The sequence below is a fragment of the Neofelis nebulosa genome, chromosome 13 (assembly GCF_028018385.1).
Source record: "Neofelis nebulosa isolate mNeoNeb1 chromosome 13, mNeoNeb1.pri, whole genome shotgun sequence".
Lineage (NCBI taxonomy): Eukaryota > Metazoa > Chordata > Mammalia > Carnivora > Felidae > Neofelis > Neofelis nebulosa.
Window position 1 is genome coordinate 7,288,786 of NC_080794.1, and position 15,291 is coordinate 7,304,076.

At 46.3% G+C, this 15,291-nt stretch overlaps 1 protein-coding gene across 11 annotated transcripts in view; it reads left to right on the forward strand.

Moving 5' to 3' along the window:
- Nucleotides 1-12,085, forward strand: part of EDARADD (EDAR associated via death domain) — a 100,071-nt gene extending 87,986 nt beyond the window's left edge. For 9 of the 11 annotated variants that reach the window (XM_058696240.1, XM_058696233.1, XM_058696241.1 and 6 more), the window contains one exon: nucleotides 5,566-6,277. In XM_058696240.1, the coding sequence (XP_058552223.1) occupies nucleotides 5,566-5,948 (383 nt within the window). In that variant the 3' untranslated portion in view covers nucleotides 5,949-6,277. Of the gene's footprint in view, nucleotides 1-5,565; nucleotides 6,278-6,924; nucleotides 7,138-11,082 lie in introns of those variants that run through there. The other 2 variants (XM_058696234.1, XM_058696235.1) reach the window with 2 other exon arrangements.
- Nucleotides 12,086-15,291: the final 3,206 nt, after the last annotated feature.

Sequence of the window (15,291 nt, forward strand, 5' to 3'; positions counted from 1 at the left end):
GAAGTGATTATCATTCTCTTCCTCCTAATGGAGAAAACTTGCCAACCCTGAATCTGACACAGGAGATGCTGGGGAGGACCTTCGAACATCAATACATTTAATTCTGGACTTTGAGATACAAATCCTCCTTTATTTTTCTGTGACATTTAAAAATATTTTTAAAGTTGGAGCACCTGGGTGACTCAGTCGTTGAGCATCTGACTCTTGATTTCAGCTCTGGTCATCATCTCGAGGTTCGTGAGATCGAGCCCCACATCAGGCTCCATGCTGAGCTTGAAGCCTGCTTCGGATTTCTCTCTCTGTCTCTGTCTCTGTCTCTGTCTCTGTCTCTCTCTCTCTGTACTCCTCCCCTGCTTGCTCTCACTCTGTCTCAAAATAAATAAACATTTAACAACTATATTTTTTAAAGTATCCAAAGAAACACAATCATATAAAAAATTAGGAAATATCCATTGTTAACGTGTGTGTTATACATACTTCCAGACTTTTTCTGTGCCTGTGAATATGTATATAATATATGCTTTATGTGGATATGAATGACTATACCATTTGTTTTTTACAAAAACGGAATTAGGCATACTCTTTTTTTTTCAATGTTTATTTATTTTTGAGAGAGAGAGACAGGCAAAGCACGAGTGGTAGAGGGGCAGAGAGAGAAAGGGAGACAGAGAATCCGAAGCAGGCTCCAGGCTCCAAGCTGTCAACATGGAGCCCAACGCGGGGCTCGAACTCACGGACCCTGAGATCATGACCTGAGCTGAAGTCAGACGCTTAACTGACCGAGCCACCCAGGTGCCCCTAGGCACACTCTTTAGTAACCTGCTTTCCTTGCTGTTTGACAGAATATTGTGCATTTGACTGTACCTTTATTTTTTTTTAAGTTTTATTTTTTTTTAACGTATATTTATTTTGAGAGGGAGGGAGAGAGAGAGAGAGAGAGAGAGCACGCGCGTGATTGGGGGAGGGGCAGAGAGAGAGGGAAACAGAATCCGAAGCAGGCTCCAGGCTCTGAGCACAGAACCCCACGCGGGGATCAAACTCACCATGAGATCATGACCTGAGCCAAAGTCAGACACCCAACCAACTGAGCCACCCAGGCGCCCCATGACCCTATCTTTAAATAAGAGCAAAGAAAATTGCAAAATTTCCCTTATACCTCTTTTAGTGAGAAATCACCTTTACCATTACCAAGTTCGTTTTTTAAATAAACTTCTGTCCCATTGTGCTAAAGCTTTACTTCTTAATACATCATTATTAATGTGGCTGAAGAATAGTTCCATACATGGAAATATAATGCAACATTTTTAAACTCTAAGATGTGGAACACATTGCAGAAAGATCTGGATCTGGTCTTGGGCCGTTTAAGGTGTAATGAATGAGGAGCCAGAAAACCATACAGAACATCTCACTGCAAGGCTGAGTCAGGAGATACAGACAAAGTGATGGGATTCTGTGAGGCAGTGTTCTGGGCGTTGGCTGGGGAGATTTCATGCAATGGGTGAATCACGTGGGGTCTGTAAGGTGGCTGAGGTTGAGCAGAGAGAGAGAGAAGTTAAACAGAGGGAAGAAGAGAGAAAATTAATCAGAGAGAAAACACCACAAAAGACATGAAGGTAGCAAAATATGAGCTGTAATTGAAATTGACAAACATGGTTACCCGTCCGACTTCAGCTCAGGTCATGATCTCACGGTTTATGGGTTCGAGCCCCACATCGGACTCTGTGCTGACAGCTCAGAGCCTGGAGTCTGTTTCAGATTCTATGTCTCCCTCTCTCTCTGCCCCTCCCCCACCTGTACTCTGTGTCTCTCTCTGAAAAATAAACATTAAAAAAAAAAAAGAAATTGACATTTTTTTTTTTTACTTGGTGCTGACAAAGGTCAAGTGAGATGAACCCCATCGCTGTTCCCTGATTGGAGTATAAATTGGTAACCACTGTTATTTCTGGAAAGCAGTTTTGGGCTCATGCATTGTCAGCTGTGGAATGCTCATACTTTTGAGCCTAATAATCCCGTTACTGGGAAGGTGAATAAAGATGTGGCCAAGAGTATATATGCAAGGGTCTGCATCAAATTGTTCCTCATTGTCATGAGAATTTGTGAAAACCCTAAATGGTGAGTAGTTTATACAAAATCTATAATGGTATACAATTTCCAAATTTTCTACACCAAATTGATATTAGTCTTTCTTTTAATTAATCTGAGGTAGGTTTTATAGGATGGATGAAGTTCAGGGAACAGAGCAGTCCAGCTTGTCTAGAGCACAGGTTATATTTAAGGAAGTCATGGGAAATAAGGGGCACCTGGGTGGCTCAGTTGGTTAAGCATCCCACTTCGGCTCAGGTCATGATCTCACAATTTGTGAGTTTGAGCCCCACGTCAGACTCTGTTTTGACAGCTCGGAGCCTGGAGCCTGCTTCAGATTCTGTCTCCCTCTCTCTCTGCCCCTCCCCTGCTTGCGCTCTGTCTCTCTCTTTCTCTCTCTCTCTCTGTCTCAAAAACAAACATTAAACAAAAATTTTTTAAAAAGGAAATAAGACAGGAATTGTAGCATGGAAAGTTTCCAGTAGAGGCTGGGACGTGGTAACTGGTTGGATACAATGAAAAAGTCTGCAAGGACACCAGGAAACTGCCAGTGTAAATAGGGGAGGCAGAGTCCTTTTGGTGCATGGGGTTGGGGGCAAGTTACTGTATCGTCTGCCCTGAGTTGGAGATTCATCTAGACATCAAGAGGGGCTTTCCAGTGGTCAGGTCTGGGGTGCAAAAGAGCAGTTATGCACTCATGCATTCACTCACTCAGCAAACAGTGCTTAAGCGTTTGCTGTATGCTAAGGGCTGTGCTGGGTCCGGCAGATGCAAAAAGGAGGGGCCTTCCATTACAGGGGAGCGCCTGGTGGGGGGTGTTGGGAGTGGGGGAGGGGACCGAAGGGAGGGAGTGTGGACGGGGAGAGCTTAGTGCTAAGAACAGTACCAGAGCACCTTCTTGTAACTCTCAAGGACTCAGCAGTGAGACAGGCGGAGATCTCAGCATGTCAGACGACAGGGGAAAGGATGCAGCGGGGACATGGGGGTGTTGGGCCTGCGCTGTCAGAAGGAACCTTCCGGGAGGATGCAGCCTGCCGTGCCATATACAGTGTCCAAAGGGACAAAGGAGCATTGGGATCAGTTCCAGAAGCAGCCGTATCTAAGGAGGGGCTAGGGTGAAGGGGGGGCAGCCATATCTAAGGGGGGGCCGGGGTGAAGGGGGGCATTAGAAGCAGCAGGAGGGGTCCAGGTGACCTTCAAAGTCAAGTGGGGACCTGCGTGTTCATGTGATACGCTGTGCTGGTTATCACAGAAACAAAACACCGCTGGAGAAAGTTTGGAAAACAGAAGCATAATCCTACCGAATTAAGATAATGACTGTTACTATCCTTGTACATTTCCTTCCAGAGTAATAGTAACATAGAGTTTTCACATAGTTCTAACATAGAGTACACACACATCTTACATCTTGCATTTTTCACTTAACATTATAGCACAAGCATTCTCTGGGTTGCTACACAGTGTTCATAGTTACTTAACTAATATTCCGTCAAGTTGTACAACAATTTGTTTCACGAGCCCCTTCTCTTTGACATTTGTTTAAAAAATGGATAAGGAGGGGCGCCTGGGTGGCGCAGTCGGTTAAGCGTCCGACTTCAGCCAGGTCACGATCTTGCGGTCCGTGAGTTCGAGCCCCGCGTCAGGCTCTGGGCTGATGGCTCGGAGCCTGAAGCCTGTTTCCGATTCTGTGTCTCCCTCTCTCTCTGCCCCTCCCCCGTTCATGCTCTGTCTCTCTCTGTCCCAAAAATAAATTAAAAAAAAAAAAAAAGTTGAAAAAAAAATGGATAAGGATAAGACTGTAATTAAAAATTGTCATACATATTCTAGATTATCTCTTATTCCCAGAAGTTATGTTAACAGGTCAAAGAGCATGAGCGTAATCTTCATGGTCCTTGTCATTTGTATTTGCCACCAGATCGTTCCCAACGATCACCAAAGTGACGCCCTTTTTTCCAAATTCCTTACTTTCCTAAATCGGGAAGTCCAGGGCTCAGTGTAGTAAAGGTCATTATAACCTCCCAGAATTTTCCAAGCTAGAGATCTCTAGCATAGCGTAGCTATTAAAATCCGTGGGGCGCCTGAGGAGCTTAGTTGGTTAAGTGTCACCTTCAGCTCAGGTCACTATCTCAGGGTCCGTGAGTTCAAGCCCCGCATAGGGCTCTGTGCCAACAGCTCAGTGCCGGGAGCCTGCTTCAGATTCTGTGTCTCCCTCTCTCTCTCTGCCCCTCCCCTGCTCGCTCGCTCTCTCTCTTCTCTCAAAAATAAATAAGCATTAAAAAAAAAAAAAAAAAGTGAAAATCCCTAGGCAGAAGGAGCCAGGAGACCTAGTGCTGATGTAGAATTTAAGTCACTTAGGTTACTATGTTGTGCAAACCCACTTGCAACTTTATTGTAAAGGACTTCTCTACCCCTTCCTCCCCCTCCTAACATGCTTCCTAGTATTAAAGTGAGCTAAAGATGACTGATGGAAGAATGTTGCCCTTCCTCTGGGCTGGGGCTGTGCCCTTCTTGGTGAGGCTCAGCTCAAAAGCCTCCTGTTCATCCAGCCCCCTGTGCACACCTCAGGCTGTTGGCTGCGCTTCAAAGGCAGCCCCGTGGGTGAAGAAAACACAGATAAAGGCAAAGCGATGATAAGGTGGCCGTAAATCTGAAAAGTACGTCTTCTGGCATTATCAATTATCACTCCGTTTCAAATATGCATATGGGGTGGATATTCCAGTTTTCAGTGTGGTGTGTATGTGTGTTTTTAAAGGCCTTTGAAAACGTTGCACAATCCTTTATACCCTAATGTGCTGTGTGTTTGGCATTAAAGAGCTGTCAGGGCTGACTTGTAGCTTGGAAAGGGTAAGGGTTGAGGTACAGGCAAGTATGGGCTGGTTTACTCACGGGACAGAGTCTGACTCCCGCTGGTGGCCTGCCTACAGAGAGAGCCTTGCTCCTCGGATCCCAGATTTTGGTCCACACTGTCACAAATGCACAATGTAAGACACAGGGAGTCTCCAAGAGAAAGGGAAATCGACTGTATAAAATCTTACTAGTGCATCCGGCAAAGCAACCCATCCTTGGTTGTCAAGAACACCACATTTGTTGGGGCGCCTGGGTGGCTCAGTCAGTTAAGCGTCTGACTTCGGCTCAGGTAATGATCTTGGGGTTCGTGGGTTTGAGCCCTGTGTCGGGCTCTGCACTGACAGCTCAGAGCCTGGATCCTGCTTTAGATTTTGTGTCTCCCTCCTTCTCTCTGCCCCTCCCCTGCTTAAACTCTGTCTCTCTCTCTCTCTCTCTCTCTCTCAGAAATAAACATTAGAAAAAAATTTTTTTAAAAACACATTTGTTGTGGGGTCTACAGAAATGAGTATTCTGAAACATTCCTCTGTAAGATACGGTGCGTGGTACCTACTCGAGCAGGAGAATAAAGGACCGAGGAGATGGACGCGTGCGCTCGCTGCCTTGCTGACGTGGGGACTGTGTTGTGTGTTTCTGCAGATATAAGCAGAGGCGAGTCCTGCAAGGAGGACTGCACTTGTTCTGCCTGCTTGCTCCGGGCCCCCACCATAAGTGACTTACTCAATGATCAGGACTTACTAGACGTCATCAGGATAAAGCTGGATCCGTATCACCCGACAGTAAAAAACTGGAGGAATTTCGCAAGCAAATGGGGCATGCCCTATGACGAACTGTGTTTCCTGGAGCAGAGGCCTCAGAGCCCCACCTTGGAGTTCTTGCTCCGGAACAGTCAGAGGCCGGTGGGCCAGCTGATGGAGCTCTGCAGGCTCTACCACAGGGCTGACGTGGAGAAGGTCCTGCACAGGTGGGTGGATGAGGAGTGGCCCAAGAGGGGGCGTGGAGACCACCCCAGGAACTTCTAGACCTCTCTGCTTCCCGCTGGCCTCTTTGGACATTGAAACAGCCACAGGTTAAGGAGGAATGTGGATCTGTTCTTTCTTAAGGGTTTAGGATGAGCACACATGACAGTGGACATTCGTTTTCCCCAAAGCTGGTGGGTTTTTTTTGGAGGGGTAGGTTGTGTCTTGGTGGTGGATTTTTGTTTGTTTAGTTTTGCACATCTGTTTTAATTTAACATTTGAATCTGGAATTGGGAAAAATACTTTGTAGACTCACATAGGGACCAGGGCCAAAGACTACAATCAGAATGGACTCATGCCATGATGAAAATAAAATTATCCTCTCCCTTAAATACTGTGGAAGATTGAAATAAGAACTAAGATTGTTGATGGCCCCAGTTGATCATCGTCCATAGGATCCTTCATGCTGGACGGGACACCCACAGCTTAGAAGAAAACATAAGGGACATTAAAACCTTGGTTTGCGAGTATAATTCGTGCCAGAAACATGCTTGTAGTCCAAAGCACTTGTCTGTCAAAGCGAATTTCAAGAACCCTTGGCTCAGTTGTGACCATGTGACATTCAGTGTCACGTACGACTCATATGGCAAGACATCGCTCGTTTATCAAGTTAGAATTTATTAGAAGCGTTTGCTCGTCTTGCAGGACACTAGCAGAACGAGTTACTCACAATCCAAGGTTTTACTGTACTTAGGTGAAGTAGCAGGATATTGGTATTATGGGGCCATGCCTTCAGACCACATGTGCCATTTTTTTATTCAAATACTTTTGTCATCCATGCACTGTCAAAAATGTCATCTGCTCAAGTATTTTTGCAAGAAATAAAAAATAGTGGTTTGGGGAGGAAAGAGTCAGGAATCAGGAGGGAGAATAAGGACCTTAGGAAAGTGTTTCACAAAGAGAGTACACAGAATGCCCTTTGTTACCCAAGACTTTTTAAAAATTAACTTAATATGTACTTTTCCATCTTTTGTGTAAGGCTGAGTGTTTTCACCCATGAGATCAAGCTTCGTTAAGAAACAAATAAAACTCACCAGGCCCAACGTTGGAATGTAACCACTTCCAGTACCTACTGTCCCAGCTGGATACAGAGTCACGAACAGACACTACACAGAGGTTTAGCCAAGAATGGGGAATCTTTCACGCTGACGCTGGGGCAGGAGATCGGCATTAAAATCCAACTTTTAAAAGATTTCAGACCGAATGAAAAATTGGTTCCAAAGAATATCTGATGTTCTTAGATGGTTTTAGGGGGAGGTGAAGTGTGGTTGATAGAAGGGTTTGCTGCTGGAAAGATGGGAGGAAAAAGCCCTTTCCCTCCTGCCATCTCCCCCCTCCCCCCTCCCCCCTCTAGGTCTCCACCGTCTCCAAATGGAGACAGAAAAGAGCAGGTGGTCCTCCACCCTCAACCCCAGCCATCATTCCCACGGTGGGAGGATGGGAAGGTTCCCTTATTCCCACAGACTCCCTCCACCCCCAGTGACACAAGAGAGAGGTACAGCGCCAGAAGAAAGGGCAACCTGGTGGAGGAGAGGATTGGAATAAGAACACCCCCACCACGGCGCCCTCCCTCCCCTGCTGCGCCATTTTCCCTGGTCTTCCCCGTCGCCCCCACCCCCCCACCCCCCACCCCCCCCAGTTCCCAGCTCAGTGGATACTCTGCTCTATTGAAACCCATGGCACATCACATACCACCCTCGGTGGCTTGGAGCAGTAGCTGGGGGACGTGGCCTTCTAAATTTCCATTCAGTAGGGTCACAGCTGCAAATTTCACAAAAAAATTTAAGTTTGGGGCGCCTGGGTGGCTCAGTCGGTTGAGCATCTGTTGGCTCAGGTCAGGATCTCATGATTCATGAGTTCAAGCCCCACGTCGGGCTCACTGCTGTCAGCACGGAGCCTGCTTTGGATCCTCTGTCCACCCCGCCTCTGCCCCTCCCCCCCGGTTCTCTCTCTTTTTCTCACTCTCTCAAAAATAAACAAACATTTAAAAAAATGTAAGCTGCTGACATCCCAGATGTTAAATCTGGAGAATGGTGAAAATTTTTCCCATGAAAACGCTTGTTACACGTGGTGATTAGGTTCTTTAGAACTGTCAGTTTTGTATTTCCCAAATTTCTGAATTAAAAGTTTTTCGTAAGCTGGCTTGGGAATAGTCCCTGTTGGCACTACTTTTGGACATGATTCCGATTTCAAACTCAAAATTTCTTTTTTTTTTTAAATATAATTTATTGACAAATTGGTTTCCGTACAACACCCAGTGCTCATCCCAACAGTGCCCTCCTCAATGCCCATCACCCACTTTCCCCTCTCCCCCACCCCCCATCAACCCTCAGTTTGTTCTCAGTATCCAAGAGTCTCTTATGGTTTGCCTCCCTCCCCCTCTGTAACTTTTTTTCCCCCTTCCCCTCCCCCTCCCCCATGGTCTTCTGTTAAGTTTCTCAAGATCCACCTATGCCAAACTCAAAATTTCGATCTCAAAACAGACTTTGAACTCATCATCGTATCTTGAACATGGCTGTTGTTTGTAAATGTCAGCTGAGTTTACCTGTGAGTTGGATCAGAAACATTAACGGGCACCTGGGTGGCTCAGTCGGTTAAGTGTCCAACCTTGGCTCGGGTCATGATGTTATGGCTAGTGAGTTGGAGCCTCGTGTCAGGCTCTGGGCTGACAGCTCAGAGCTGCGAGCCTGCTTCCGATTCTGTGTCTCCCTCTTTGCCCCTCTCCCGCTTGTGCTCGCTACCTCTCTTTCAGTCTCTGTCAAAAATGAGATTGTAAATAAACATTTAAAAATAGGGAAAACATTAATTTGACAAACATTTATTTAAAAAATGTTAAGACGGAATTTAGGTGATTTAGGTGTGGGCAGGGCTGAGTGTGTTCCTTTACGGTCAAATTCAGGACTTCCAGGAAAACAGTGTGAGCACAGGGTATCACCCCCTTATCTCTCCTTTTGGCATCATTATGTCCAAAGTCCTGATTGCTAGCAATTTCCACCACTGGCTACGAAGGCTTAAAATTCCTGTTTATAACTGCATGGGGGCAGTGCTAGGGTGGACAGGATTTTTTTGCACAGGGGAGTTGATGGACACGTGCTGTTTGAATTTGAAGCGACCATGATTTGCACATCCTCAAAATCTGTATCAGTTGGCATTTGAGTTCACGAAAAGCTTTAATTATTAGAAGTATGATATTAGCAGAGAGAAATTTAACTAAAAGGTTTTTTTTTAAGTCAAGTTCATTCAGCCCCTAGACTTTGATTAAAGGTAGGACAGCTTTTCTCTCTCTTCCATACAGACATATCAAAGAGAATTTAATTCTCAACTGAAATAGAACCAGAACTCCACTGCCTAATAAGCCAAAATAATTCTCAAGTTAATTTGCAGCAAGTAAACAGAACAGCATAAATATGCTGAGACTCCGCAAAAGAGAGAGTGGAAAAGAAGGAAAGCGCTTTCTGATGAATTGATCAAATAACTTAAAACGCAAGTTCATTACACCTAAGAGTTTTTCTCATTATACTGCTCCGAAGGATCTAGGTTAAGCTGACCGCGTTAGAAATGAAACTGCTTATAACGAGGTCCTTTTGCTACTGGGAGGATGAAATCACTTCAGCTAAGTTCCAGGAGATGGTCTTCCGATAGTGTTACGGAGCGAGGCTTTATGTTACTGTTATGGAGCGAGGCTTTATGTTACGAACCAATTTTATTTGCTCGCGTAGAAAATCACCGCATGAGAGAGAGGGAGGCGAAGTCACGATAAACACCACACACGCCCGAGACACATAGACCCAGAGGAAGGCTCGTGGAAAAGGAGGCTCACAGAGGCACGCTTTCCTTAAAATTTTTAAGATTGAAAATGGTTAGGGCTTCAGTTGTTTGCCAGGATTGCCCACCGATATTTCAGGATACCCCGTATGGACAAGTCGCCCATTGTGGTGACGCTGAATAACATTTACTCAGTAACATGGGAAATTTGCGGTAACAGACGTCAGTTTTTCCTGGAGAGTAATTTTTGTGTGGGACTGCCCTCTGCTGGAGCGTAGAATCTGCACACACATCCTTTCTGGTTTGGCTGCTGTCCTCAGAACAGCCTAGAACCAACCTTGTATTCATTATTGGTGTTATGTTAGAACCCTTATACGTAGCCCCCGATACAAGATAGGAAGAGTGCAGTTACTTTACAAACTGACATAAGCAGAATGAGGCCAGCATATTTGAGATGAGGGTCCAGTGGCCCCAAGATGTCCATCGTCACATAGCCCTGTCATTCAGGTCCCGTATGTGACCAGTCTGTTCTAATAACAGTTCCACGGTCTGGGAATTGTCAGTAAGACCTTTCCTCCATGTAGATTTACAGTTAGCTATTTGTGGGTCCTTTATAATTTATGGTATAAAAAATAGATCCTTTTATTTATTTATTTATTTTTAAATTTTAACGTTTATTTATTTTTGAGACACAGAGAGACAGAGCATGAATGGGGGAGGGTCAGAGAGAAGGAGACACAGAATCTGAAACAGGCTCCAGGCCCCGAGCTGTCAGCACAGAGCCCGACATGGGGCTGGAGCTCACGGACCGTGAGATCATGACCTGAGCCGAAGTCGGCTGCTTAACCGACTGAGCCACCCAGGTGCCCCAAATAGATCCTTTTAAATACAATATTAATAACTAAGGTCTAGCAGATTTTCTTTCTTTCTTAAATCAATAAATGTTTCATTTAGTCTTGACCCAAGACCATCCTCCTTATAATATTTTCTGCTTCTGCCCTTCCTGTTCTAAAATCTTCCTCTCGGAGTGCCTGGGTGGCTCAGTCAGTTAAGCATCAGACTTTGGCTCAGGTCATGATCTCACAGTTTGTGAGTTCGGGCCCTGCGTCGGGCTCTGTGCTGACAGCTCGGAGCCTGGCGCCTGCTTCGGATTCTGTGTCTCCCCCTCTCTCTGCCCCTCCCCTGCTCATGCTCTATCTTTCCCTCCCTCAAAAATAAATAAACATTAAAAATACAAATTAAAAAATAAATACAATACAATCTTCCTCTCCTTTGGGGCCATGTCTCAAGTCAGATTTCCTCGCTGTGCCCATGGCCTTCTCCCTCCCAGCCGTGAGCTAATGTCTGCTTCCTTTCTCCCTTGCACATGCAGATGCAGTTTGTTGAATCATCTTCAGAATGTAATGACACTCTGGGCCTACTAGTGTTAAAAAAATCGTTCCCTCCGAAACATTGTAACCGAAACATATATGACTACATCCGCCCCAAGAAGTGAGGAGAAACGTTCACCCAGTTTGTTGCATGATTTCCTGCTTGCGAATTCACACTCCACTTCCGAGCCCTGTACGCTTGGGTATAAATGGATGAGAGCAAGTCTTGCTTCTTCGGGGTCTAGAGACGCCCGTGTTGGGGGTCCCTGGGTGGCTCAGTTGGTTGATCTTCCGAGTCTTGATTTCGGCTCAGATCATGATCTCACAGTTCGTGGGGTCGAGCCCCGAGTCGGGCCCTGTGCTGGCGGGGTGAAGCCTGCTTGCGACTCTCCCTCCCTCTCTCTGCTCCTCCCCACTCACGCTGTCTCAGTCTCTCTCAAAATAAATAAATAAAAACTTAAAAAAAAAGAAAACATTTATAGAGAAGCCTATAGCCGTGGTGCCCCGGCTGGAGCCTTGGACAGGTGGGTGCCGCAGCTGGGGAACTCATCACCTGGACGCCCACAGCAGAGGGCGGCCTGTCGTCTGTCCTCCTGGGGCTGTGCTTAGCTGAGTATGCCTGTAGAAACGAACACCACCCTTCAACTGAAGTGATCAAAGCAGTCAACGGTGCAACTCGAGATGAAATGGTTGAGTTATTAACCCCTTTGGGAATGTAAAAAAGGGTAGCTTCTCACAGCTTCCCAAGCTGAGCCGTGCCCTTCTGTGTGCCATGACAGCTGGCCATTCCTTTGAGGCATGCCTTCAGAGGCTTCTGGGAGGACGCATCGTCAGCTGATAAAGGCAATGCTTTTAAACTACTGAATTTTTGTGATACTCTATTTATATACCTTAATGGCATGCTTTTTAGGCTGCCCTCATTTTGATCCCTCGTATGATTTCGTATTTGTCTTATAAATAACTAAAGATTATTGTGACTATAATAATGGGTACTACAAAATTAGAGATTGACGTCAACCACTATCTCTACTTGGTGCTTTTATGGAGATTCCAACACAATCAGTGATTGATGTGATCTGTTGGTCAGTCATCAGTCAGAAAACTTGTGAGTTTCTAAAATGTGTCCTGGGGTGCCTAGGTGGCTCCATCAGTCAAGCGTTGGACTCTTGATCTTGGCTCAGGTCGTGATCTCACGGTTTGTGAGTTTGAGCCCCGTGTTGGGCTCTGTACTGACAGTGTGGAGCTGCTTGGGATCTTCTGTCTCCCTCTTTCTACCCCTCCTGTGCTCACTCTCTCTTTCAAAAATAAATAAAACATTTAAAAAATAAAGGGGCCCCTGGGTGGCTCAGTTGGTTAAGTAGCTGACTTCTGCTTAGGTCACGATCTTGAGGTTCATGAGTTTGAGCCCCGCATCGGACTCTCTGCTGTGAGAGCAGAGCCCGCTTCAGATCCTCTGTCTCCCTCTCTCTCTGCCTCCCTCTCTCTCTCTCTCTCAAAATAAACATTAAAAATAGGATAAAATAAATAAAATGTATCCTGGTCACTGGGGATGCAAAGATAAGCAACAACTTCCTACCCTCGAGGAGCCTATAGACAAGGGAGAATTTCTGTACATGATGAGAGAGATTCCTGGAGAGAGTGGGGCACATGTAGTCAGCAATGGCAGAACAAAACTGAGAATCACTGAGGTAGGAAGAAAGGTAAGCAGTCCACCCAGTGCTTCAGATACTGTGATGTCTGTAGCTAAAGGATGATTTTGTGGTTACGTTCTGCCTCTCCTAACTTCCTGTCTCTGGCCGGGGCTTGTCCTCTGAGCTGCCAGACATCACGAACTTGACATTTCCACATGGATGCTTTGGGTACCTCAGCTCAGCCTGTCCTAAAGGGGATCTGTTTCTCCCCAGAGTTCCCCTGTGTCACCACCCACCCTGTAGCCAATGTCATCATAAAGACCTTCCTTTCCTCTCCCACCAATTCCACCCCCCAAATGCCACTTAAGTCTCCTCCCCTGACTCCTTCTTGACTGTTATCGTACCCAAACATCCACCCTTCCTCACCCTGAAAGGGCCTCCCAGCCAGTCTCCATATAGCAGATGGAGCCTGTCATCACCATGTCAAACACCTCTTCAATGGGTTCTCATTTGCAAGATGAAGTCCTGTGTGACTGGCCCTGCTCCCACTGGGCGCCATCTTGCTTCGTTCTCCCCCGTCTCCTGATGCTTCAGCCGCGCTGGATTCTAGGTCCCCGAGGCCATCGTTCTTTCTCCTGCCCAAGTCCTCACCCCCTTGCCGCTTGCTCTGCCCTGTCCACCCGCAGCTGCACTCGCACCTGGACACACCACCCTTCCCAGCTGATCCTACGCCGCACCAGGCCTCACCCGCAACACCATTAGCTCAGGGAAACTGCACCTGACTCCCAGACTTGGCTGTCTTCCTGTCATTTACCTCATTTACCTCCACAGCACAAACCACGAACGTAACCCCTTGATTGCAGGGTCGTCCTGCGAGGCAGCAGACCCCCCCAGGACAGGAGCCTTGCTTGTGCATTCACCTCTGGGTCATCAGTACTCCCTGGGCTAGGAGAGGTTCTAAATATGCTGAAGGAGTGAAATGGAGCTAGTGGATAAATAAATGAAAGACACTAAGTAAAGCGAAGCCTGTCTTTATGATCGCATGGCCTGTGAGGAGGAAATAGAAATACATTATTATAAATAGAAAATACAAAATGAGGAGATTCGCTTCCCGAATCGTGAATGCCTCTGGACACTGGAACTCTTGTTCATTTTGATGACGTTCACCCCATCCTGTCCCTCTCGTGGGCTTAAAAGGTCAAAACAAAAATGTTGTGGAATTTAGGAATTTAGGTAGTGGTGACAGGCGTACTACAACTTTGTGAATACGCTAAAAGCCGCTGAATTGGGTATTTTAAAATGGTTGATATGGTGAATTTCATGATGGGTAAATTGTACCCCAAGTGGGGGAGAAAAAGAGCTTAAAAAAAATCAGTGCTGTCCCCACAGGAGAACGTGAGGCAGAAAGGCCAGCTGCCCGCTGAGAGACAGGGGCCTGGTGCTGGAGGGGGGAAGGGGCAGGGAGAAGGCGGGAGGCGGGAAGGCGAACAAGAAGCTGGCTGCGTGCCTGAAGCAAATGTAACGTTCTCAAATAAAAATTTATTTTTTAAATAATAAAATGAAATGTAAAAGTAAAAACGGGTGCCTGGGTGGCTCAGTCGGTTAAGCGTCTGACTCTTGGTTTGGGCTCAGGTCGTTCGTTATCTCATAATCTCGTGAGTTTGAGCCTGGCATCGGGCTCCAAGATGACAGAACAGAGCCTGCTTGGACTCCCTCTCTCTCTGCCCTCCCCCAACTCATGCTGTGTCTGCCTCTCTCAAAATAAATAAATAAAGTTAATGGGGCAGCTGGGTGGCTCAGCCGGTTAAGCATCCGACTTTGGCTCATGATCTCGTGGCCCTTGACTTTGAGTCCCGTGCCGGGTTCGGTGCTGACAGCTCGGAGCCTGGAGCCTGCTTCGGATTCTGTGTCCCCATCTCTCTCTGCCCCTCTCCTGCTCATGCTTATGCGCTCTCTCTCTCCCTCTCTCAAGAATAAATAAACATTAAAAAAATTTTTTTAAGTTAAAAAAAAAAGTAAAAACAGAAACCAAGGCAACAGGACAGCCACTAAAGACTGGGCTCTGTGACCCCTAACCAGGTAAAGTGTCATCCTTCTTCATAGTGACAGCAAGGTGACAAGAAGCACCCTGGAGCCCCATTCTCCTTTGCTCTCCTCTCGACGTGCCTCAGGGCTGAAGATCTTCCTCCTCAGAGGGTCTGTGCAGCCAGGGGCCCTGCTCCAAATGCCACCATGCATCCAACCACCTTACCCTGATGGCGCCTCGGCCCCTCTGTCTCCTGGAACAGAAGAGAACAAAACACAGAAGAGCCGAAGTGATCAGGGCTGTCACTGTTGGATTTGTACAAGTTACAGAAAATCATCGTATGTTTGGTGCAGACTCAGTAAATGGAGGAGGACCAACTGGACCCCAAAAACAGAAGGGAGTGTAAATCAAAGACAAAAAATAAATTATGATATTTGTCTTCCATTCAAATTTCTCCCACCTGAAAACAAAACAAAACAAAACAAAAGGCCTTGGAGTTCAACTTCATCTTTCTCCTTTCCTTCACAGCCTAGCCTCTTGAAAGAGTTGTCCGC